We start from the raw sequence: 26,453 nt of genomic DNA, 5'->3' as shown, positions 1-26,453 counted from the left end.
CTACTATATGTACGTCCGGTTCGTAAGCAAAGTAACTTTTTGATGGTTCGAATATGTGTACAATTCAAATTCTGTTGTATTGTGTGATTTGCTAGTATACTGTGGCTTGTTATAAGCATACAGAAAGTAAATAAAACTACGTCTAAACACTTAAAATATATATAAATGTACGCTTACTGTTGACTCACAAGTTTTCAAGAGTTTTTCTAATGATTTATTGAAAAATAAAGATTGTTCTTTAACTCTGTTGATAGTAAAACCCAAAGTAAAAACTCCACAACAAGACGGTTAATGCATATTAAAGATGGTAGGTGGTAATCGATTTCGGTTGTACACTCCAACCATCATCAGAACCTATAGGATGTAAATATGTTCCCAGTGTTATTAGACGTATTTGTATTTACTTTCTGTAAATTCAATAATACGTGCAATGCTGATCAAGAAGTTAAGTTAATTTAAGTTATAAACATACGTTACAAGTATTTTTGTTTACTTTTCCTTATTATCTTTTAAAATTAACATAGGTTGGGTATTAACAATTAACATAAAGAAAATAGAAATCGAACCATTAATTACAAAATGGCAGATCAAAATTACTTTTAATAAACGTTGTCTTAATAATTTTTAGCTGCCTTTTTGTTATTAATAGTCCGATTTTAATTTTCGTTATTTTAATTTTTATGTTTCGTCAATACCTGTAAAATGATACCAAACTTGACTATACTTGCTATTAGAAAACTTTGAGCTAAACATGTCACAAAAACACACTTCATTACTTTCCCCGTAGCAGCAAACCAAGGTATCGTACTCGTTAAACCTAATTTGATTTAAATAGGAGGGAATAAATCTTCATTTTTAAGGAATATTTTGGTGAAAATCCAATCTGGCAAGTGGAAAAATGTTTAGTGTATGTCATGAAAGGTAAAAGGGTATAATTATTGGAAAATGTCAAAACCCCCATGGCACTTGACCCAATCGTGCTGGTACAGTACGCTAACTCGTCTTAGTGCATCCAGTCCTACACTTTCATGCCAAAATGTAATCAGATTTTTACACAAACATATCTTCTATAGTATTATTAAAAGATTTTTTTAAAGCTCTTATCCTCTAGATGTACCTTTGGCGGGTTTGGATTATATCCCGTGAAATCCCTTCGTCCTATAGGCTTTTAAAATTTCTTAGTTTGAGCTTAATTCTGTTGTCAATCATTTGAACATTTTCAAGTTGCATTTGTTTACATCTAAACAGATGGCTATTGATACATTTTTGTTTACATCCATACGAAAATGGGGTTATCTGTGTAGTTGGTGATGTTTCAGTGAATTCAAGTAAAATTTTGTAATGTTACATGAAAATAATAGGCCTCGAAATGCAAATAATAGGGATATGATGAGAAATAATCGTTTTCACACTTTTATCAACTATATCAAATATATCAGGGATTTAGAAGTCACGAAGTGACGCAGGTTGCTAGTATATTTTAATGAATAGTGTTTTTTGCCTCTTTTGGGACATCTTATAAAAAAAGCTGTCCCGGGTGTAGGTCTTTACGTGCCACCTTGCCACCTACGGTAATATAGCTCCTTCCCTATAGGGGAAATTCACTAAAATCGATCTGTATCAAATTCAAGTGCTATCATCTCGAATGTAACTGTTACTTTTCATGTAACCGCTCCAGGACGTTGCGCAACGCGGCCTCATGTACGTTCGCACATACATTAGCGAAAATCGAGGTTAGTAAAATAGTGATTGTGGTAAACTGACCTCAAGTTTCACAGTTTTAGAAGAATGGTTGCAAACATGGAAAATAAAAGTGAATGAGAGCAAATCTACTCATGTGACCTTCACTACCAGATTAGGTACTTGTCCTCCTGTAACCTTAAATAATGTCCAAATTCCGCAATCCCACGATTATGTGAAATATCTCGGCATGACGATTGACAAAAGATTAACCTGGAAAACCCATATCTGGAATAAAAGAATGTACCTAAATTTAAAATTTAAAAATCTTTCCTGGCTCCTAAATAGTAAATCAAAATTGACCATTGCAAATAAATTATTACTATACAAAGTAATACTGAAGCCAATTTGGACTTATGGAATCCAACTGTGGGGAACGTCCAGTATGTCGAACATAAACATTATCCAACGATTTCAGTCAAAAGTTTTAAGGTTCATTCTGCAAGCCCCGTGGTATGTTAATAACAATATCCTTCACAAGGACAGTGGAATTCCTACGGTTGAAGAGGAAATAACCAAATTTAGTGCAAAATATCTAAAGAAACTTGAAAATCACCCTAATCACCTGGCTCTAAACCTCTTGGACAACAGTACCAGTATATACAGGCTAAAAAGGATTCATGTTTTGGATCTAAGCACACGTTTTGTTTGAACAATTTAATTTTCCCTTGTTTATTTACATATTTATGTTTTCATTGAAATATTTTTAAGTTAGCTCTGTCAATGGACAGAGATTAACTAACGTTTTATTAAAATTTGTTCATTGTATTTGCTAAATGTTCTAAAAATGAACAGATTGTAAATAAAATTGTGATAAAAAAAAAAAAAGTTTCACAGCTAGAGGAGACAGCTGATCGCATTCAGCGTAATTCTCTAAGAAAGGAAATACAGTATAATCAAGCCCTGTGTATCAATTGGAAGTGGAATAATTATTGGCCTATAAAATCCGGAGTAAAGTACAGTAGTAGCATTATTTACCCGTCTCCCGTATAATCAGTGATGGTAGTAGCTACCAATATGACTGAGTTTTCAGCGTAGTTGGTACAATGATTTTTGCATGATGGAAATTCAGACAGACACGGCATTTTTATGATAGTATAAGATGTATATAGATAAAAAGTTAGGTTAAACAATGTCCAAGCTATAATCTCAGAGAAAAACGCATTTTTGTTAGTTGATTGTTTATGGATTGCTTCATGAACTTTGGTCACTTTCTTGATTTTTTTTCTTAGCAACAACTCTAGATACTAAATGAGCCAACAGTATATTTTATGTTTTTATCTAACTGCAAATTTCCTTTTAAACCTATTTGATTAAACACTCGGCCAAGGAACTGTTAAAATGTTTGCGGGATTGTTTTGACGATATATTAAAACCTCAAATATGAGTATGTATTTAGTTGTCTGTTCATAGTAAAGCCATACGGGGAGCGCTTAAAACAATCACCTGGCTTCAAGAGCTACCATAGAGTAGTGAGGTTAATTATTACTTCTCTGTAGAGCTACCGAAATTTTGCCGTGTCGGCCGACAGAATGAGGTTCACCAACTCACAATAATTTAGACAACTCCTAACTCCAATAGTATAATATCATAGATAAATCATACGTGTTGCTTAGTCTATGATAATATTTAAATAAACATAGCAATTCCTGTACTCAGATGTTAAATACACCTTGTTTCACGAACTCCAATGGTATTTATATATCAGCATTGACTAGGCAATCATGTTTCTCCTCATCTGGTGTACATTGCACGAAAAATCTATGCATGTTGGAAAGATATTTTCCTGTAGATGTGCAGAATCCCTTTATAAACTAAAATAAGCTAAAAAATAAGCACAAAAAATACACATACACTTAATATACACTTGATATACACTTAATGAAAAATAAACATAATACCCCCGCCGCAGCAAACCTGCAGACTTTCCATTAGAATTTCCATTGACATCCATTAGCAAATTTCCATTTGCCTGATTGGATTTACACTATAATGTCTCCTTAAAAATATCACATTTATTCCCTATTTAAACAGAATTAGTTTAATGAGTACTTAGGTTTGCTGCAACAGGGAGGGTAAAAAAGTTTTTTTATGTAAAATGTTAAAAGGTACCTACTGTAGTTTAGTAAGAAATTAATGTATTTTCCAAATTTGATCAAAATATGTTGATAAACAAGCAAACTACAACCAGTTGACTTATTCTCCATAAAAATAACATGGGAATTTAAAATTACAATTTTTTTGAATTTTCTCCGTAACAATTAGGCGCATAATAACGCTTAAATATACTAAATTATTTGTTTTTTAAGCTCTACAACATGGTTTAGAAAGAAATTGTAAAATTTTGCGTTTTTAGGGTCAAAAATGGGAAAAACCTATTTTTACCCCATGAAACCCCCCATAAACCCCCGTTAACATAGTCCGATCATGCTGGTTCGCGAACTCATTTAAGTTTATCCCGCCTTACACCTTCAAACCAAATTTTATCAAAATCAGACAAAAATTACTCAAGTTATTGTGCGGATGGACACATATATATAGATATATAAAAATTTGAACGAATGGTGTTTTTGGCCTCTGGGGACATCATAATGAAAAAGTAAATTGGTCCCGGGCCTAGGTCTTACCATGAAACCTATGGTAATAGCTACTTCCCTATAGGGAAATTCGCTAAAATCAAAACAAATGGAAGGAATTTCAATTACATGTTTTATTTACAGCGTGGGGTGTAAATAGAGAAGTCTGTAGGGTACATTACATGTATTTGGTCGAGTTTTCGACCACTGGACGAAGCTGAGCGTTTCACGAACTCCACCTGAGTGGAGTGGGCCCAGTGGGGTGAGAAGTCGCGGAGAGTCATAAGCACCTTCAAACGACCGCAGCTATTTAAGCATAGTGTATTTTATTGGCATCACTAATCATCACTTGAAGGTCACTGTAGCTTTCCTAAATCTCACATTTTTAAATTCACATCAACATCAACACTGCTGAACATTCTTTTAATTAGGCAAAAGAATTTATCCTATATTTAGACTATTCATTAATTAATTTTTTTTGTTCATATTTTGGAACTTTATCATTAATATACTGGTAATCAATTTATTTCACACTGTCGCTTTTATTTTGATTTCAAAATTATATTTGTTAATATTATTGTTTTTGAATTAATTCATCCAACTCTGTATTTTCCCCAGACAATTTCCGTTCAAAAATCAAATTCATCCTATCCTACTAATATTATAAATGAGAAAGTTTGGATGTATGGATGTATGGATGTATGGATGTATGTTTGTGACAAGTGAACGCGAAAAATACTGGTCGGATTGGGCTGAAATTAGGCATGATGATAGCTCAAATTCCCGATTAACATATAGGCATATTCTTATTTCAAAGATCCTTTCGGGCTCCGCCCAGTGGCCCTGGAGTTTCCCATGTTAACCTTATGAGAAATGGAATTATTGAATCTTAACAGCTGTTTCAACTAAACAAGTTGGTTCTGTTCTATGATGTTCAATAGCATTAAAGTTACAAGGATTACCAACAGGGTGCAGCACTATTATTTCTTTTACATTTATGACAACAGCTAATTTGCAACCAAAAGGTGAGTGAGCGTAGCGAACGAACTTCAACCTGGAGGCGAGTTAGCGTAGCGAACGAGCTCCAACCTAAATGTGAGTGAGCGTAGCGAACAAACTTCAACCAGGACGTGATTGAGCCATGCGAACGAGATAATCTTGAAAATTAAGAAGTTAAACGGGGCAAAGCCGCGGGGTTACAGCTAGTAATAATATAAATGCGAAAGTTTGGATGTATGGATGTATGGATGTATGTTTGTGACAAGTGAACGCGAAAAATACTGGTCGGATTGGGCTGAAATTTGGCATGATGATAGCTCACATTCCCGATTAACATATAGGCATATTCTTATTTCAAAAATCCTTTCGGGCTCCGCCCCAGTGGCTCTGGAGTTTCCCATGTTAACCTCATGAGAAATGGAATTATTGAATATTAACAGCTGTTTCAATTAAACAAGTTGGTTCTGTTCTATGATGTTCAATAGCATTAAAGTTACAAGGATTACCAACAGGGTGCAGCACTATTATTTCTTTTACATTTATGACAACAGCTAATTTGCAACCAAAAGGTGAGTGAGCGTAGCGAACAAACTTCAACCTGGAGGCGAGTTAGCGTAGCGAACGAGCTCCAACCTAAAGGTGAGTGAGCGTAGCGAACAAACTTCAACCAGGACGTGATTGAGCCATGCGAACGAGATAATCTTGAAAATTAAGAAGTTAAACCGGGCGAAGCCCGCGGGTTACAGCTAGTATTATATAAGTGTGTGTGTGTGTGTTCGTTGTGCAACTTGTGCAAAAGTAATCAGATTTTGATGAAATTTATGTGGTTTTTAGATTTTGAGGGTCAAAATAAAACTGTGTTTCCTCCACAAAATTCAAGTAGCCTACTAAGATCAAAGATCTCATGACACAATAATAGAAAATGTAGTTCGTTCCAATGGGAATTTTGAGTTATGGGGACAAATCACAAAAATATATCACCTTAAAAATAGCACATTATGTTGTGACTGTGTTTTGAAGTAAATGACGTATTTATTTTTTTATGTTGATTATTTTTTCAATTTACCATGAGTAAAAGAAATGTTGGTAGGTAAGCACCATCTTTATTCGGCAGTTGCATATCTAACTCAATAATGCCTCAAAAGTTTTTTCGAGTAGGTATCTATTTTGTGTAAATGTGTTTTTTCTTTTGTTAATTGTGCATGTTTTTTACTTTCTCCCCCTATACCATAGTATATGGAGAAAGTATTGTTTTCGTCAAAATTTTCGAGTTTGAGTTTTGAGTGGATATATTCGTTTTGGGTCCCCCTGGACCCAAAAAAGTGGTTTTCGAAGTGATGTCTGTGTGTGTGTGTGTCTGTGTGTGTTGTGTGTCTGTGTGTGTGTGTTTGTATTCACCGAATAGTGGCATCCTTCACAGGCACACGGCCGTACTGTGGCACCTTCAAAAATTGTGGCACCTTTTTCAGGGTGCCACAGCTAATTCGATCATTTTTGAGGTTTTCCAGCATTATTACGTTGTTTAAACATCACATGCCACAATTGAGTATTTTTGAACTCGTTGATGTGAGTTTAAGTAGCGCAGGTACACACCGAATTGTGGAACACGAAACCATACAGGTAGCTAGCGCGCCTCGCGCCGTCCGCCGGAACTATAACTTTCCTAATGCTACGTTGCCAATTCTCGCGCCAGCCTACACTCGAAATAGTGGCACCATGCCACAATTCAGTATATATCAACAGTGTGTGGACAGGATGCCACTTAATAAGTTGTAGAGCTTGAGCAGTGTGTAGAACAGTGCAACAAGCAACTAATAAACTAATAATACTATACTGCCACGTACTATAAAACAATTTAAGTACCATAAATAATATACTTTTGCTCCGAGTGGTGAACAATGTTTTACATTACAAATAATTTGTGTAGTAAATAATAATTTAAATTGATTTTACCTAACCCGCCATATTAAACTTCTCTATCCCAAGCGTGATGTATACAACTTCCTTACTTCTCGAGTGATGTAAAGTATCAAAAGCTCACTCGGTGATGTAAAGAAACCCATTTAAATAACATTGAGTGCTTAACTTAAAAAATATAACTCTATGGAGCCAACGATGTTCAACGCTAGAAATCAGCTGTGCGCTTAAATGTTATTATTATGCTTTAAAGTATTTTCCTACCTAACCTAGCTTTTGTTAGTAAAAGAACGTTACTGATAGAAGATGAGTGAAATGGATAATGAAAAATATTGTACGTAAACCCATGTTTATTGTCGGGTCAGGTAAAATCTTGTACGTTACACGTTACGCAAGAGCGTGCTGTTTACATCACTTAGGTGAATTATGCAACTAGCTTACGCTCGTTGCACAACATTCACCTGCGTGAAGTAAAAACGCTCTTACTACACTTGTAATGTAAATAGCTATTACGCAACCATTAAAAAATTTATTTTTGTTTACAAACATAAATTGGTAACGTAGTTATTTTGTATCAATTGAATTTGTACACTGAAACAACAACAATGTTTGAGGTTAGAACGCTATATAAGTTGTCCTAGACTGCTTTTTTTATCTTACAAACTATTTCGTGCTGATACATCTATTTTTTTAACATTTTAGTCATGTTGACAAAATATTTTGCAATTACATTTCCGAATCAGTCAGTAAAGGTAGATTTCGATGCATCATTGCTGAAAGTTATGTTTTGCTTCTCACTCTCAGAGTATTCCAAAGACATCTAATGTTTCAATCCATGTTCAAATGTTATATGAGGTAAACATATAACCGATCAATTAAAGTACTTAAATTAAAATACATATTATTATCAACACGCATAATCTAGTTCAGATTATAATATCATCTCACAATCATATTTGTAAAACCTACTGTGGTGTTTTAACCAGTCCCCACTAACAAAAGCATAAAATGAAAGGTCCTAAAGAGGTTAACATTGAGTCATAACAAAAGTAGTTTAAAAGTTGTAACCGTGATACTGTAAATAATTTGATATTGTTAGATATTGTACGATCGTTTTACAATTTTGTCAATCTATCTGTTACTTTCATACAAATGTATTTTTATTATTCAATGTTTTGTTTTGTAGAACCTTTAGTATTCTCAACTTTATTAATAACTAGTAGAATACCCGTCCTTCGTACGGGGTTGGCATATAAGTAGAACATGATCATTGCAGTGATGGGAGAGGAAACGGTTTAAGAAAATATCGTATTTTAATTTATACGGTATCCTATAGTGTAGCACACATATACCTATAATAAAATAATGTGTTTAATGGTTTGCATTGTAAACGAAAACCTATCACAATAGTTCCAAACATGTTAATAGGGCAATTTTCTAACAAATTTTAGTGAAATTATAATCAGGCAAACGGGAATTCGCTCAGTCTATATGTTTGCTGGGGCAGGGGGATTATATTACTGTTTACAAACAAATAAATCAAAAGAATTTACCTCATAACTCAGGATAAGGGCCTAGGTTGATAAGGCAATATAGAATGTTGATAATTTCCTATATCCATCGAATGATTTATTTTACAATGAATTATTATAAAAATAAATAAATATTATTACAACATTTCACAAAATTAAGTATATTTAAGTATAATTAACAAACAGACTCAGTATAGTTAGATCATAAACAAATGAAGTACTGTTACCGAAACAATCCTATAATAATGAAATTACATTTACATATGGTTTGGCAGCTCCTTTAGGTAATGTTAAATAATGTTTACATTCAGGCTAACGACATCATTATTTTAAATTTATAATCCTTACCCTCTCTGTTCTAATATTCGTGCAGTATTTAATAAGGTTTGAACCAGCTGTGTTGAATTGTGAAATCAAAATCAATTTGACAGTTAGTTAGTTCTGCTTGTTTACATTTTTAAACTTACTAGGTTTGTTCTTTGTTACCATGGATACCATCAATCAATATTTACTTTTAAATCTCTAATCTCAGATTTTTGAAAGCCCACGGGGCAAAGCCCTAGGTGAATATCGAAGCGGCAATAGTTCTATATTATGTATCCTCGGAGCTGTAGCTTCATTTGTGTGCAATTTGAGCATAGTCGGATCAGTATTTTTTGAGATTAGCTCATACAAACACACACACAGACACCACCTCTTCTTTATAATAGTATAGAATATAGAATATAGAATAGAATAGATAGATAGATAAACCTATTTCAACGTACAATATCAGTTTTAGGAAATTCCTAGTAAGGTTGTTAGAAGTATACTGGCATCCGTGAAGTTTGTGTAATGTTTTTTTAAAATCACTGTGGGATATATTTAACTTCACTTGTTATTTATTTAATATGTTTCTACTTCTTGAAATTCTCAGTTAACTGGGAGGCGGAGCAAACAGTTTGTTCTAAAATGAACTTGAAAATTTTAAACAATCTTTTTCTGTTGGTTTACTTAAAGTATATAATGTTCTACTATGAATGCAAATCTTTAGTATAGTCTAAATTTCCAGTCCCACCCTCAAAAACTATGATATTTAACAGTTGAATCTTTATAACGTATAAACACATTATTTTTAATCGGTCATCAAACTGATCCTTGAATTAGTAGTTGCAAGAGTACGCAAAACTGCAGAGAGTCCTTGAAAATGCTTGTGCAATGATATAGTTTTAAATTATAAGAGAAACCCTTCAAAATATTGTATTAACAGGACCAGAGGACCAATATGCACATGGTATTTCATTTGTATAAGGCAAAAAGTTCAAATCATATTAACTTATGATTGCCAATAGATTTTGGGTTTCCTTAAAACAATTATATAAAACTGTCTGCAAATGTCAATAAAACTAATTTTATAAGAAATTGTAGATTCTTCTGTTGCTCTGTAGGCGACCATTTTGGTCACACAAGGAAGTCCAAACTTATATCTTAGTTTGAACAACGTCATCTTGATTTTACATTGCTCAAGATACAGAATCGACACATAGGCTTTCAAAAAAATAAGTAAAGAAAGTAACTAGTGATGGACCGCGCAGACATAGGAACAGTCTAGACTTGCCTCTTACTGACGTTTTCCAAACGAATATAGAAGTTAGATATACATTCTTCATTTTAGGCTTGAAATAAATTTGTTTGTGGGTAAGAGCGAATGAGTAAGCATGAACAATAATTTTACCCTTCTCCCCGACACGCCACCATACCACAGCATCTTACTAGCAGAGCTCAAGGTCATTGACGTAATTGTAATGTACTAAATTTAGACTTCCACCCCCCAATGTCACCAATGGGCCCTAAAGGTTGGTATGTAACAATTCATGACGGTTGAACAATGGCCTTTAAAATACGCTTTTAATTTGTTTTCTAGCGTTTACCGTATCTTAGAAAAAGTTAGTTTACAATAATTACAAACACTTGTTGGGCGAAAGAAAAATTCTAAAAAGCTACAAATTAATCTATCTATCTATACTATTATAAAGAAGAGGTGGTGTCTGTGTGTGTGTGTGTGTTTGTATGAGATAAACTAAAAAACTACTGAACCGACTGGGCTCAAATTGCACACAAATGAAGCTACAGTTCCGAGGATACATATAGAACTATTTCCGCTTCGATATTGTCCTAGGGCTCTGCCCCGTGGGCTTTCAAAAATTTGAGGTGAGAGATTAAAAAGTAAATATTGATTGATGGTATCCATGGTAACAAAGAACAAACCTACAAAGTTTAAAAATGTAAACAAGCAGAACTGTCAAATAAATTTTGATTTCACAATTCCACACAGCTGGTTCAAACTTATTAAATACTGCACGAATATTAGAACAGAGATGGTAAGGATTATAAATTTAAAATAATGATGTCACTAGCCCGAATGTAAACATTATTTAACATCACTTAAATGGAGCTGTCAAACCATAATGTTAATGTAATTTCATTAGTGTATGATTCTTTCAGTTACTTAATTTTTTTTATGTTTATGATCTATTATACCGAGTTTGTACTAATATTTGTGAAATGCTGTAATGATATTTTACAGGGAATAATTCGTTGTAAAAGAAATCATTCATGGATGTAAGAAAGTAAGAAAATTACCCTATTTTCCATATTTATTTCTATTTTCCTATTTTTTTCTATTTTTCGGTTTGTAACTGTTGTGATAGCTTTTTTTGTTTACAGTGCAAACCATTAAACACGTTCTTTTATTGTACCATAAAATCTATCATTGGTTTTGTATTGTAGGTAGCCTAAATAAGTATGAACGGTATGAGTTAACCAACACCTACTATTATCGAGTTAAGTTATACAGTTAGGTATATTTTCTGCATTAAATGGTAGGAGTGAAACCATTCGGCATTTTCAAAGAACCAACATTGTCTCTTTTGCATACTGACCCCGTTGCAAGGCACGGGTATAGCTGCTAGCAAATACGAATAGTAGCGCTGGTTTGCAGTAGCTGTTCAAATAACAAGCGACCGGCACTACTAATTGTGACCAACGGGATTATTTAGTATCTTATATAAATTAGAGTTAATCACTACGACCACAAATGTCCTCTTTCTACTAAATATAAATTCCATAATACCCCCACCGCAGCAAACCTGCAGCCTAAGCAAAATTCCATTTGTGTGACTTTATTTTCAATTAAATCTAATTCAATAACATTAGGTTTAACGATTACCTAGGTTTGCTGCCTACAGGGAGGGTAACGAAGTGTGATTTATAGGCAAATATTATTAGCTTAGTATGAAAGAAAGAAATTTTCCAAGTTTGATAAAAATATATCCATAAACAAGCAATATTACAACAGTTTGCTAATCCTACTAATATTATAAGTAAGAAAGTTTGGATGTATGGATGGATTGATGGATGGATGGATGCATGTTTGTGACAAATAAATACTTAAGTAAATACTAAACCGATAAGGTTGAAATTTGGTATGATGATAGCTGCCATTCCCGATTAATATACAGACATATTCTTACCTCAAAAACCCTTTCAGGCTCCACCCCAGTGGCTCTGGCTCTCGATTTTCTCATGTTAACCTTATGAGGATTCATATTTAAGGGAATAAACGAATTTTGTCAGCCGTTTTAACTGTACAAGTTGGTTCTATGATATTAAATAGCATTAAAAGTAAGGCTTACCAACAGGGTGCAGCACTATTATGTTTTTTGCATTTATTACAACAGCTAATTTGAACCAACTAGCAACAAAAAGTTGTGGTACACAATGAGAACTTTACTTTTTCCATGGTTTAGGTGCAGTGGTAGAACATTAGGGCTATGGTAGATGTGTGCTACACTATAGGATACCGTATAAATTTAAAGATCAAATTTCCTTAAACCGTGTCCTCTCCTATAACTGCAATAAGCATTTTATACTTCTATGCCAACCCCGTACGAAGGACGGGTACTCTGCTAGTTTATAATATATGTATCTATATCGTATTAAAGTGTGTTAAAGGTTTAGCGTTTGGTTTACAATGTAAAAATGTTCAAAGTCACAAGATAGTTTCTGAAACACAACTCTCATTTATAAAAATTTAAAAAAATATTATCCAAGATATTGAGCTCTTTAGCCACAAAATCCACCGTTTTTTCTTACCTGAAGAAGAAATAAAAACAGTAGCAGCCGACGAACTTTGTTATGTCATATTTAAAAACTCATTTAAAAGTACCGACTTTATTTCAAGATTTAAAATAGAAAATATAAACTTTTGAGCTTTTAATTAGAACCAATAGTGTCCTAGACTAATTGACATCTTTCACACGAAGTGTCAACGATTTACCTTTAGTCTAAATGTCAAGTTATTTTGAAGCTGGACATTGAGTTTTGGTGCCGTTTTCATTGGCATCTACCACTTTTAACCTGCACTAAGATGGCGGACCTGAACTGCTTGTATGTTAGTTATATAGATGTGCTCCATCTATTGGTCTTATGTGATCGTTGATTTAAACTAACGGAATTCTGATGCAAATTTGATCATGAATTATTAGCAGTTTTGCAGGGATGATTAACAATAGTTTTTTTTTTTTTATTTAAATTGTTTGTTAGTTGGCAACAAATCTTAGAGATGTGTATACATTTTTAGGACAAAATTGAATTGGCAGATGCCATGGTAAAGAAGCGTACTAGAAAAAGTTACTGTCGCCTCATCCAATTTTTACAGCAGTCAGCTGTTGACATGCTAGGCGAGCAACCGCGACAGTGAGGACGGGGAACACCTGATTTCATGTACCTAGTTGGCAAATTGTCTGCTAGCTACTAACGTACACATGCATAAGCCATCAGCGGTAGCACCAGTAGCCTCAATGAATATATAAACACTTGTGTTAAGGTCTAAATACAATACAAAATAGTCAATGTTATTACTGAATTTGATACTATATATTGTTACTAATATATGAAATGGAGAAAAACGTTACCTTAAAAATACAAAATTTCCCAATTTATATCCAGACCTTTTTAAATAGCTTAGAAAACAAATAATTTAGTATATCAAAGTGTTTTTGTACGGTTATTGGTAACAGGACAAATTCAAAAATTGTAAATTTAAAATTCCCTTGTTATTCATATAAAGAATATTGTAAAATGTTGTAGCTTGCTTGTTTATGGATATATTTTGATCAAACTTGGCAAATTTATTCAAACAATTACAAATCTATTTGGATCATGAACGGTACTCTGGTTTTCCCAAGGTAGGACACGTGAATTGGAATTTTGGCGTTACAGGCACAATGACAGTAACAATCAAACAAACGTACAGATATTGACACAAGACTCGTTTCGGCTATCTTATTATATACAACGTAGAAATAACCAAACACTTCATGAGTCTACGCAATGTACAGACAAAACAGTAAAGACTTTATAATCTTATAACTAACTATCTGCCCATGCTTCGCAAAGGGTGAGAATCTTTGGGTCTCTAAATCCACCGTAAAAAAATAGTATATCTCGTACCTAGGGCCTACAGTGAGGTTTTGCCGACTCGATATCGGGTTTTAAGTTCGGGACGAAGTCGAGAACGTGAAACGATCGAGAGCTGCAAACCCATTTTGGCTCGTGGTACGAGCGCTATTTTTCACCCAAGTATGTTTTGCAATATAACGTCCCTCTTATTTATGTGAAATATTTTGAGGAATCAGCAAAATCAAAAATAACAATAAATAGTTGTCTAGGCAGCTGTGACAAAAAACAATTCTATTGCAATGCCATGGATACAGCTTGTGCATTTAATATACATTAATGTTTTAAGTAAATAGGCGAACAAGTGATTTTGCGGCCCTAGGGATGTAAACCCCTGCTCGGTCCCCATATGACGATGATAGCTGGCATGGCCAGCAAAACATAACTTTCAGCCACCAATATAAACCAGCTAAATGTATCTAAAACAGCTAAAAACATCATAGTGAGGTGAAAAATTCGTTACGCATACTTTTACATTACCATGAATTAATTATATGCATACAGAAAAAACGGAGTCATACTAATTGCGTATTTTAATGTAAACTAGTGGCTTGTATGGACATAGTCCCTAAAAAGCTACGGAAAAGGAATTATTGTTGGAATATTTAAACAAACTCAGAATCAAATTATCTATATGTCAGGATAGGCCTAGATATCCCACTACAACATATCTTTTGTGCAAAAAAAACAAAACAGTTTGTTGTTTGTCTTTGTTTGCTTTTGTTGATAACGTTATGTTCAATAAAGAATTTGAATGATTCCAGAGGTTTAACTGCTAAAGGCAGCAAACATGTTTATGAATAAATATTGGTTTATTAAGGTAGCTTTGGTTTTTTGGTTAATGCTGATAACAAGGCTTCCCCGATTGAAATACAGTATCGGAAATTGACTTCGTCAAATAAGAAAAGGCAAAAAATGGTATGTTGAGATACCCTACCCAGTTATTATTTCTAAGTCTATGCTCATTTTGTAAAGGTTTAACAAAATTATTCTTAAGTAAAGGCATCCCATTGACTGAACTTGGACCTAAATTTGTTTGTGATCAACATTAAAAAACCACTATTAGCCTAGTGTAAGTATGTGGTGTTAATCCTCCTAAAGGTGCGATTGATTTACATATTCTACCAAAAAAGGGTCTAGTCAACGTCTAATTACTAACTATTTTGCGGCTAGTTAGGGTTCCATTACCCCATTATCGAAACTAATCACGACATAAATATTTTTGGTTCGTTTAAATACCTGTACGAACCTACTTCATCTCTATTCCCAAATTGTTTTCTAAGAGTAACCGTTGAGGTTATTCCACTTCATACAAAATATTGATTAAACACTACAATAAATCTCAAATATAAATGTTAGTAAATTTAAAAAAAAAATTGGAATAAATCTTTTTCACCACACTAAGATGTTTTTGGCTGTATTACATACGTTAATTTGTGGCTGAAAGTTACGTTGTGCTGGCCATAACAGCTGTCATCGTAATTTGGGGACCGAGCAGGTTTTTACAGGCCCCGGGGCCGCAAAATCAGCTGTCCGCTTACTTACTTAAAACATGAATGCATTTTAAATACACAATCAAAATCCATAGCATTGCAATATAATTAATTGTGTTATTGTCAACGTTGCCTAGCAACTATTTATTTTTATTTTTGCTGATTCCTCAAATTATTTCTTCACATAACCTTAAAGTTGTAGTTGTGTTGACTATCAGTGTGCATTATTATAGTGGTGAATAGTGGTAATAGGGTATATAGTGTGGTGAAAAATAGCGTTCGTACCACGGACCGAAATGGTTTTGCAGCTCTCGATAAATTTGAGTTCTCGACTTCGTCTCGAACTTAAAAACTATCTCGAGCCGGCAAAACCTCATTTTCGGCCCTAGGTACGAAATATACTATTACATATGTTTTGAAAAAAAAAAACAAAGAAGATCTTCTTTCAATCTTGAATCGTTTCTTAAATCTTGAAAACAATTTATTTCAACTTTGACATAACTAAAAAGTCTTAATTATTAAAGGTAACGTTATTCCTTTATATAGTTGGTTTTATATAGTATACATTACATTGCAGAATTGACTGGCAAATGAGTAATCCAAATGTAAGCTTACTTGCTAATGATAAAATCACGATTAGCTAGATTGAAGTAAACAAAAATCAGCAGTAAATGCCTTCTAATGCTATTCTTATGGAGAACATTGTACGTTATATCTAATTTTGTGTTAAGATTTAGGGAATTTCACTATTTTTCCCGCCGTCACGGGATAAAGACCTTTAATTTGAGCCCTCTCACGTCGTTCTACGACTTCCCAGTCGCCCACAATTTTGACGCAAAGAATCGGCTTACGTAATTAATATATAGATAGAATAGATTTCTTGTATATTCCCATGAAACTGATAATTTACCCTGCACATTGGGCCTTTATTCCAAGTATCTCAGTTCGTAAACCATACATACAATGTGACGATAAAATATCAACAAAATAGTATGTAGTTTTATGTAATCCTCACGACATTTCATTTGGTCCATTGACTTTAAATCCAATAATTGTAAAAATTATTGGAGCTTTGAAAAAAACTTCATATAAAATCCTTACACTAATAAAATACAACGTCATGAGCGCGGGAAATGAGCTACAGCGGCTAGGGCATAGCCACATGAATACAGAACGGAATGAAGGAACTAGAACGGAGAACTGGCAACAGCGCACGCGAGAAGTAGGGGGGGCGCACACACCGCTCAAGCACTACAACGCATTAGTGGCATCCTGTCCACACACTGTTGATATATACCGATTTGTGGCATGGTGCCACAATTTAAAAACTGGAATGTTAGATGTTAAAATGGAGTGTTCATTAAAAATATCGATGCAGACATGTTTCTACCACCTTCCTTCATCCACTGGTGGCCGCAGGTTGAAAGATGCCACAATTAGGTGTTTGCGAGTATTCGGTAAAACCCCGTATGTGTGTGTGTGTCTGTGTGTCTAGATGTGTACAGAGCTAGAGACTACACCTGTGGTCCGATTTCGATTAAATTTAGTATGTAGGTTCTAATCCATGGTATCTCCAGGCGTTTTTTTCATTTTTTTGAAATTTTGATTTTTAATGGGGATTTCCCCATAAAAAACTGGAAAAATTGGATTTTCTCAAAAATGGCTCGAACGATTTTGATAAGAATTTAGTATGTTGTAGCCCTTTAAATTCTGAACAAAATGGTACAAATCCCATTTCTGTAAAAATTACGGTTCAAAAGTTATAGTAAATTATGTTATTTTCCCATAAAAACCCCATAAAATAACAAAAAATGGAACTTTAGACAAAAATCCGGTTCTGATTTAACATAGTATGTTATAGTTCTTACAATTTTGAAAGTTTTTTTTTTATTTTTTAGAAATTTTGATTTTTAATGGAGATTTTCCCATAAAATAACGGAAAAATAGGATTTTCCCTAAAATGGTTCGAACGATTTTGATAAAAATTTAGTATGTTATAGTCCTTTATATTCTGAACAAAATGGTACAAATCTTATCTCTGTAAAAATTACGGTTCAAAAGTTATTGTAAATTATGTTATTTTCCCATAAAAACCCCATAAAACAACGGTAAATCAGATTTTCCCAAAATTGGCTCGAACGATTTTGATAAAAATTTAGTATGTTATAGTCCTTTAAATTCTGAAGAAAATTGTACAAATTCCATTTCCGTTTATTTTATCTCACCGCTTACACATGATAAAGGTTGTTGACAAACTTATGGGAGAAAGTATGTGTCAGAATGCTGATACCGTTTATTTAATTTTTTCTGAGAAAGGTAGCCTACTTAAATTGTTAAGTATTTAAATGTTTAATTAGATTAAGTAATCCCCTTGTATTCTTATTACTATATTTATATATGTCAAGGTTAAGTTTTAACAAGTGCCATGTGGTCCTAACTTTGCCAGAAAAATTAAGCATTTTCATTTTAAATGACGAATACATATGAAGCAAACTGCATTGTATACTAGGCTACAGTATAAAAAAATAGTTAAAATTAAAATGTTAAATATAAATACGTGAAGACAATAACTCCAGTAATTTAGCTCAAATTTTGATGAAATTTGGCATGAACATCTAGGGCTGGACCTCCTCAGTATCCAAAGTCAATAGTTTGTCTGGTTCTCATAAATGGAATGTCTACTTTCAGTATCCAAAGTCAATAGTTTATCGGGTTCACATAAATAAATGGAATGTCTACTTTCAGTATCCAAAGTCAATGATTTATTTTGTTCGCATAAATGGAATGGAATGTCTACTTGCAGAATCTAAAGTCAATGGTGTATAAATCTAATTGGTTATTCATTTGGTAGTAAATTTATGCTCAACGTGTTAATCCGTTCGCTGGTCCCTTTTGTTCTGTATTTGCAATGTGCTAGTTTGATGATTTGTTGATAAACGTATGTTAGGACTCTTTTGTTTACCTTTTTATTGTTTTCTTGCAATTATACTGTCATGGTGACCAATAAACCCATAAGGCCAATTTTAAATTTCTAAAATAGCATAGGGTAGTAAAGAAAAGCCCTTAGGCCGAATGTACCATTTCAGATCTATACCTTCTTATAGTTGGTTACTATGACTGTACTAAATTTTGTGCAGATTGCTTCTCAGCCCTTCAGGAGGAGTATTTGTAAAACAAAAGCACGAGCGTAAGTCTTAATTAAGATTTTAGCAATCATTTCTTTACAACTACATATTCCTGAAACTTAGCACCCTTCTGCTTTTGTGGGACTATACAGCAGAACTTATGTGGGAGTGAAGAAAATATGACAAGCCAGAAGGTAATAAAGATCAAAATGTTTTAACAAAAACCATACATGTAATTAATATTAGCACATCTAACAAAATGATACAATTCGAGACTTTATGTATCTACCAAAGTTGATCCAACTAATAGCTGTCAGGTTTGGGAGCTGGAGCGTAGTGTTCTTTCCAGGAGCGTTCCCCTTTCAACAGCTGCTTGTGGCGTTCCATCCTCATAGCGTTCTCTCTCATGATCTGAAAAATATCATGAAACGTGAGTCTTGATAATTTAATTGTGGTGCTTAGTTTGAACTTCCTTAATTCAAAACTCCTTTAACTCGAATTTATCTGTGGTTCCTAAAACCACCCCATGTGATCATTGTTGAAATAACGTAAATAGTTCAAATATAATTTTGGATGGTTAGGCCATCAGCCAATTGCCTTCTTTTAGCCCATTCTTTCCCTACAAACCTGTTTTCAAACAGTACTGTTATTGGTGATTATTAACAGGAAATTACCACAACTTATGAGCTCTGTTGTAGCTTTTTCGGTTTAAATAATTTCCTGAGTAAGTTTGGAAATGTTTACGCTTGTAAAATTACTAAGCTTTCATCATTAGTCAAACCGCCGCTAAAAAATATAACATTTTGTTAGCTCTTGCTTAGGCTTAGATGTGTAAAATACTCACGTATTTACCCGGGTAATACCCATTTTTTATAAATATCTCGGTATTTATTATTGTTCAGTAAGGCTAGATATCTCTAGTTCATAGGGTACTGGTTGAAAAGGAACCAGCATTCCTGATGTAAAGACGATCGGGTGTCTCAGCACAACACCCAACAGGCAGGACAAGCAGCTTCACTTCCCGAGAGTGAGGCTGGAGGTAGGCAGGAGAGGGTTCTCTTACTTTGGGCCTAAGCTGTATAATGACCTCCCCTGTGACCTTAAGTTGCTGGGTGTGCCAGCTTTTAGAAGTAGGCTTAAAAAATGTATTAAAAGCTGTGGAAGAAGTTCCTCTAATTTTGTAAATATTTAATATGTGCATTTTCTGTTGTTAGTTTTATTTAGTATTAGTTAATACAAGAGTTATTCTGAAAAGCAGCTTGTAACTGAGGAACGCTTGATAAATAAAGGCATTTATTTATTTATTATTTATATGCTACACGAGTTTTAGTTTTTTATTTTTTGCCATCAAATAGCTTTAAAAGGTAACTTAGGCTATGTGTATTATGTACATTTTATTGTAGTTTATCAATCTATAGGCTACTATAATACGAGTAACTTTGCGGACAATGATTTCAAAAACGGCTCCAATGATTTCCTCAAAATTATTATAAATATCTTTTTACAGCCTTAAAACAATATTCTGTCTAGGCTCTGTTCTGGGTAAATTTGTTATTCTTTAAAAACTTTAAATGCATCATTGGTCTTATGGATTGCCAACTAGCTGTGATAGTTTTACTAAATTGTAAATAGGTATATGAATTGTAACGTATGGTATGCTAACAAATCATCAATACACAGTGAAGCAGCAAATTACTAAATACCGGTATAGTACAAAAGAAAAGGTCATTCCTATGAATACTATTAAGCATTTCTTATATAATAGCCTACTTTTGGAGTGTATCACTAAGCAATGGGATAATTAAGATTGTTCAAAAAATTAGTCTTTAACTGATAAAAATTATGAACTAATATTCAACTAAAAGTTTTGAGTAAAGCCAAAGACTTTTTGTAGTGTTTTGACGATGCGCTGTCGTAATGATCACAATGAATCAGGATCTCAGGGATTATAAAATAGAAACGGCATGGATCATAATCATAAACAAATGACCCGAAAATAAACATAGGGTATTTGTATTATTAAATGGAACTGTCAAAAAACTTCCAAAACAGAATGTAAGCCTAGATGTTATTAGTAGCCTATTATTTTCCAGACATTGGCGTATTTCAAGTTTTTGATCCATACCGTTTCTGTTCTAATAATCATGGCAATGGACGATCCCATTGTTGCAATGTACCTCGATCCCAATGAACAATGTGTCGCAGCAGATGTTAAATATTATCATGATTTTGTTGTTGAATTTTATGATTAGATTTTCATTATAGATTGTTCATCTAGGTATGAAAATGTTCGTCATGTAACTTAGCTATGAAGAGGGGTCTACCAAAGAGAAATTGGCTTTACAACGTACAACAGAGGGAAATATAAGAGATACAGTATGTTTTAATGGGTTAACTAGAGTTTGATTTAAACAATTTTTTTTAACGTGTTTGATTTATTTACTTTCTTAATGTGGTTCAGTACAAAAATTACATTTAGTACCTACTTTAAGTAAGTATGTGTATACATGGTGCAGGTTGATGTATTTTTATCCCACATAGTGGAGCTTGGCAGTTCTAATTGAGTTAATGCTGTTCTTTTTTTTACCAATATCCACACTTTCTAAACCAAAGCCAAACTGAAAAAATGTCATTAAACCTAAACTTCCATTAAACATAGGCCTATTGAATTTCCTTAGTATTGATTTTTACCTGTTTACGCTGTGAGTGACACTCTTTGAAGTCATCAATGAGATCTTTACATTTGACCTCGGCGCGAGGCATGCCATATGCTTCCATACATTCCATCATGGCCATCTCAAAGTCAGCACAGCGACTGAAATGTTGGTGGTGACCTAAGTTTCCCGTCAAATCAGTAAATGGTGAGCGAATAATCGGTTCCTTGTAGAGAGACATCTTCTGTGGGCAAAAACAAGAATATTTGTACCGGAGGGATTATAAAATAACTTAAAGGAGAAGTTTAAATTAGGGCAACCCATATTTGGTCACAACCCTAAAAAGTGCTTAACTTGGGTTAGGTACCTAAAAACAATAAACAATTAACTTCTAGCCTAATGTAGGCAAAGCCGACCCCAATTTACTTATCAGGATCCTTACAGCTAAGGCCTAGGTCTACATAAAACAATTCTAGGAAAAATTACTAACAACTGCAGTCTACGGTTATATAAGTTAAATCGGAATAGATTACTATACATTTTGATTATCGTTTGCAGCAGATAGGAAGGAATAAATTTACCAAAATAATGTGATGCGTCAAATTACACCCAAATAAGCTAGGCCTACAGTAATTTTGAAGAAAGAATATTGGTATCACTTTGAACTGTAATTTATTTTTTTAACTTAGACTAGCACAGTCACAATTGAAGCTCACTGACATGTTTAAGTCGAGGCTTTTAGTTCAAAAGCTACACTCAACATTTTTTTTTTCTATTCCTTTTAGAAGAATCAGTCTAGTGGCGACCATGACAGGTGATGAGTGAAAACTGATGGAATTTAATGAGTACAAAAGACATACAATCGTTGTTAGAGCAAACTATTCAAGACCAGTTAACCATTTAAAGGATGAACATAATGAGGATGGAAACAGTTCAGTTTTTCTTATATTTCTGTATCGGTAAGGGGTACAGGTAAGGGGTAACTGTTGAGCCTCCAGGCGATGCCTTTCCCAACACTGGGAGTGGAATGAAGTAGGCTATGTTCCATATCATCGAGAATGCCTGGGCGGTGCAATCAGGTGACATGGCTTTTCCCATCCTGAACAGGTATGACCGGAAAAAGTCGTGACCTGTCAGAAAGTGAATGAGGTAGAAGTTCACCTCTCCACACCTACAATTAACCCAAGCAGCTAATGGACTTGCTGTATCAGTTGCCTGACCCAGCGTACCCTTGTCTCCTGCCATAGCTGTTAGGAGCGGGAGCGTTCCTCTATTAGTGCCTGGTCCTCTGCACGGCACTGATAATTGCCTTCCTCTTTGCCGCCAAAAGTTTGAAGGGGATGACTCCAGCAACCACCAGGACGACGGGTGTCACTCATCGTTCGTAATATCAATAAAATTTTAGGCCTAAACAATTCATAGCTCAATTCGATGTTTACATAACTTAGGCCTAGTGAAAAAAACAAAAAAACAATATACGGTACGGTATCGAATCAGATAACTTACCAGTAATTATTGATATATATCGTTATTTATCCAAAAATATATCTCAGGTTCTCTACAGAACTGTAACCCTGGTTAGCCCTAACTTAGGTCTATTGTAATATTATTAAAACCTGACATTTTGAAAGCAAAGCAAAAAGTCCATCAAGAGGTGTGTAAAAAACGAGCAATCAGGAGGATGGAATCCTTGATTGCTGGAATGTAAAAATAGATAGGCCTTGGCTCTCTGAACTAGGATAAAACTAGAGATCATACTACTAATAGGTATGTAAGTTTAATAGGTATGTAGGCTATTACAGTGTAAAAACTATACACTGTAGGCTAGCTTAAGCCTATTCAGTGCAGTCCATAAGTTAATTCATGTAGCCTTGGAAAAAGGCCTAAGTTGGTTTCACATAGCAGAATCTTACCAATGCTATTTAAACTGAAACCCGTAAGTTGGGCTGCATCAAAGACAATTCAACTAGGCATAGGCATGTTTAAGTTTAATTCTACTAAGATACGCTAGCCTACATAGTCGATGGTCCAAGTTTTGAAAATTAAAAGATTTAGGTTAGGTCTGTATAGAAAATAATAAGAGGCATTTATAGGGTTCATATGAAGGCATTTTAAATTTATTATAAGTATATTTTGAGTAAAACTTACCTATAGATGTATTAAATTCTCCAAAATAAGAAACAATAGGCTATCTACAACTGTTCTGATCTGTTGACTCCCACTTAACCTACAAAAAAGTGACCAGGTCCCACGCACGGTTGCCAACTGAGTTTGGAGAGCTCAGCTGTGTGTATGATTCCATACAGCTCTAGAAATCCAGAAAATCGAGCAAATCCCTGCATGGCCGTAGATTATTAAATCAACAACATGCTTAACGATTTTTACACCATCGATCAATAATATTTGTCCTGTTGAATGTTTGTTATATGCTTGATTTATAGACTGTTTAAGAAGCCATAGACAAATTAAAACTATTCAATCTATAACTATGGATAAAACATAGACATAGGACCATCATCGACTTCAGTATTCGATACTAACTTTTGTAGTTATATCAATAGTCAAAGCCTTGACTTCAATGAAGTCAATCAATTTACGCAGTTATAGCCGTCAATAGACCTTGTGGACCGAAGTCCCTCGTTTTACCATAAGACCAGATTGCTTCCCCCTTTGAAGATGATAGTCATATGATAGTATACTCTCTTAATAAATTTTTCATCCTTGGTCACAATATCTAATCGCCCTAAGCCTGTTAATTACTGGTTTCTTCCACTGTGTTTGTAACAAATTGTCGGACAACAGCATGTTTGAATAAAACTGTACTAAAATCAAATATTATCTATATTTTAACCTGTGTACTAGCAAGTAGCCTAGTTTTTAGCGAAATTCCCAAATAGGGAATAACCTATTACCTTAATAGACACCTTAATTACCAATGCACTTAGCCACGGCATCCTTTAACTCAGGCCGCGGCCTGGTAGAATTGGCAAAGTCACAAGTAGGGTTGTTTAGTGTCAGAAGTCCCATAAGATAACATGGCAGACGACATCAGCTCATTAATTCACACTTTATTATAAATTTATTAAAATATTGAAAATAACACATATACAGAATTGAAAACCAAAACAATATGAATTGAAAATCTATATCCGTACATTAAAAGCGGAGTCAATATTTTCATAGTCCACTAACCAAGCTTTCGTAAGTACACAAATACCATTAGCTTCTTGCAAACAAAACAGCTGTTACAACCCTACTTGTGACGTTGCCACTTCGAAGGTCATCGGTGCATGGAGTTAAAGGCCGTGACTTAGCTCTTCTCCGAAGCTTTACTGTCATATGCTACAAGTATAACGGGTTTTTGAAATAATAAAAATTCGATAAAATCGATTTTTGAAAATCTGCAAATGCTCATTGTTAAAAATTTATTTTATAGGGTTTTTAATTCTTATCAACTTTGTAATTTACACTTACTTCGTATCTCTTTCAATTTTTGTGAAAATAACAAAAACCTAATTCCTATATCGATTGCATGTTATTTGGGGTTTTAACACTAATGGCCTCATTTCATCAAAACACAACCTGTTAGGTGCACCAAGGACGAATGTTTTATCTAAATGCATTTCCTGAAAGACTAAAGGATACAACAGGATAGGCGGACACATTGATCAGAAACAACAACAAAAATTGTGCAAAGTGTAGGAGTTTAGTGGTTCTTGTACGATGTGCCAACCCAAGGTGAACTCCCTGCTATCCAGAATAAATCCTTTAAACCTGTATTTTGAGTGGATATGTAAGGAGCTCCAGGTATTCATGGTTTTGACCAAATTTGGCATGTAGGCACTAATCCATGGTATTTCTACGTTTTATTTGTATTTTGGAAATCTTGATTTTTTTATGGCAACTTTCCCATGAAAACTACCAAAACACAAAAAATAACAGAAAATCATACTTTTACGAAATGGCTTAAAGATTTTGGATTAAAATTTAGTACCACCTTTGACTATTAATACAATATATTCCATCCCTATGTTAAATTTGTAGCCAAGTTTTTCATCAAAATCGTCGTAGTTTATGCGAGCCACCGACAGATTGTGCTGTTCTAAATTACTAAATTCTGTCGAACCTTTATGCCAGTCCAACTTAGGGAATGTCTTATGGTGACCTATAGCAACTGTTACAACCCAACCACCTGAGCAACAATTTTAGACACTAGTGCATTCTGTGACTGGCTCACACAACTACGTTCTTTTTTAATAAAAAATTTAACGACACATGATCCATATATAAAAGAGGATGTTTGTATATATATTTGGCAGTGATAAACTCAGACACCGCTGAACCGATTGCTACGAAACTTGGTACATACGTGTAGAATTTCATGGAATAGGTTTATACACCATCAATTTCGTGATCCGTCCAATCGGTTCCGCCCCAGTGGCTCTGGAGTTTCCCATGTTAACCTTATGAGAAATGAAAAATACCCTCGCCGCAGCAAACCTGCAGACTAAGCGAATTTCCATTTGACTGATTGGATTTACACTGAAATGTCTACTTAAAAATATAACATTTATTCTTGATTCAAATAGAATTAGTTTAACAAGTACTTAGGTTTGCTGCATCAGGGAGGGTAAAACTGTTTTTTTTTTTTTTTTGTAAAATGTGAATAGTTAGTAAGAAATAAAAACATTTTCCAAATTTGATCAAAATATGTTCACAAACAAGCAAACTACAACAGTTTACTTATTCTCCATAAGAATAACATGGGAATTTTAAATTTACAATTTTTTGGAATTTTCTCCGTAACCATTAGGCGCATAATAACGCTTCAATTTACTAAATTATTTGTTTTTTTAAGCTCTACAAAATGGTTTGGAAAGAAATTGCTAAATTTTATGTTTTTTGGGTCAAAAATGGG

At 34.0% G+C, this 26,453-nt stretch overlaps 2 protein-coding genes across 2 annotated transcripts in view; both read right to left on the bottom strand.

The window, feature by feature from the left end:
• LOC128996423 (coiled-coil domain-containing protein 124) overlaps nucleotides 1-26,453 on the bottom strand; it is a 463,618-nt gene that overhangs the window by 88,303 nt on the left and 348,862 nt on the right. The window lies entirely within an intron of this gene.
• LOC128996430 (NADH dehydrogenase [ubiquinone] iron-sulfur protein 5) lies at nucleotides 19,094-23,792 on the bottom strand. Its single transcript, XM_054421755.1, has 3 exons — nucleotides 23,684-23,792; nucleotides 21,573-21,779; nucleotides 19,094-19,292 (listed from the first exon to the last, which is right to left on the bottom strand). The coding sequence occupies exons 2-3, from the start codon at nucleotides 21,774-21,776 to the stop codon at nucleotides 19,185-19,187; spliced, it is 312 nt and encodes a 103-aa protein (XP_054277730.1). The 5' UTR covers nucleotides 21,777-21,779; nucleotides 23,684-23,792; the 3' UTR covers nucleotides 19,094-19,184.

This window comes from Macrosteles quadrilineatus, unplaced genomic scaffold, assembly GCF_028750875.1.
Source record: "Macrosteles quadrilineatus isolate MER2022 unplaced genomic scaffold, UCM_ALF_1.0 Scaffold_6__1_contigs__length_79288215, whole genome shotgun sequence".
NCBI classification, from domain to species: domain Eukaryota; kingdom Metazoa; phylum Arthropoda; class Insecta; order Hemiptera; family Cicadellidae; genus Macrosteles; species Macrosteles quadrilineatus.
Note: the sequence above shows the minus strand (reverse complement) of the source record. Positions and strands in the feature narration are given on the sequence as shown.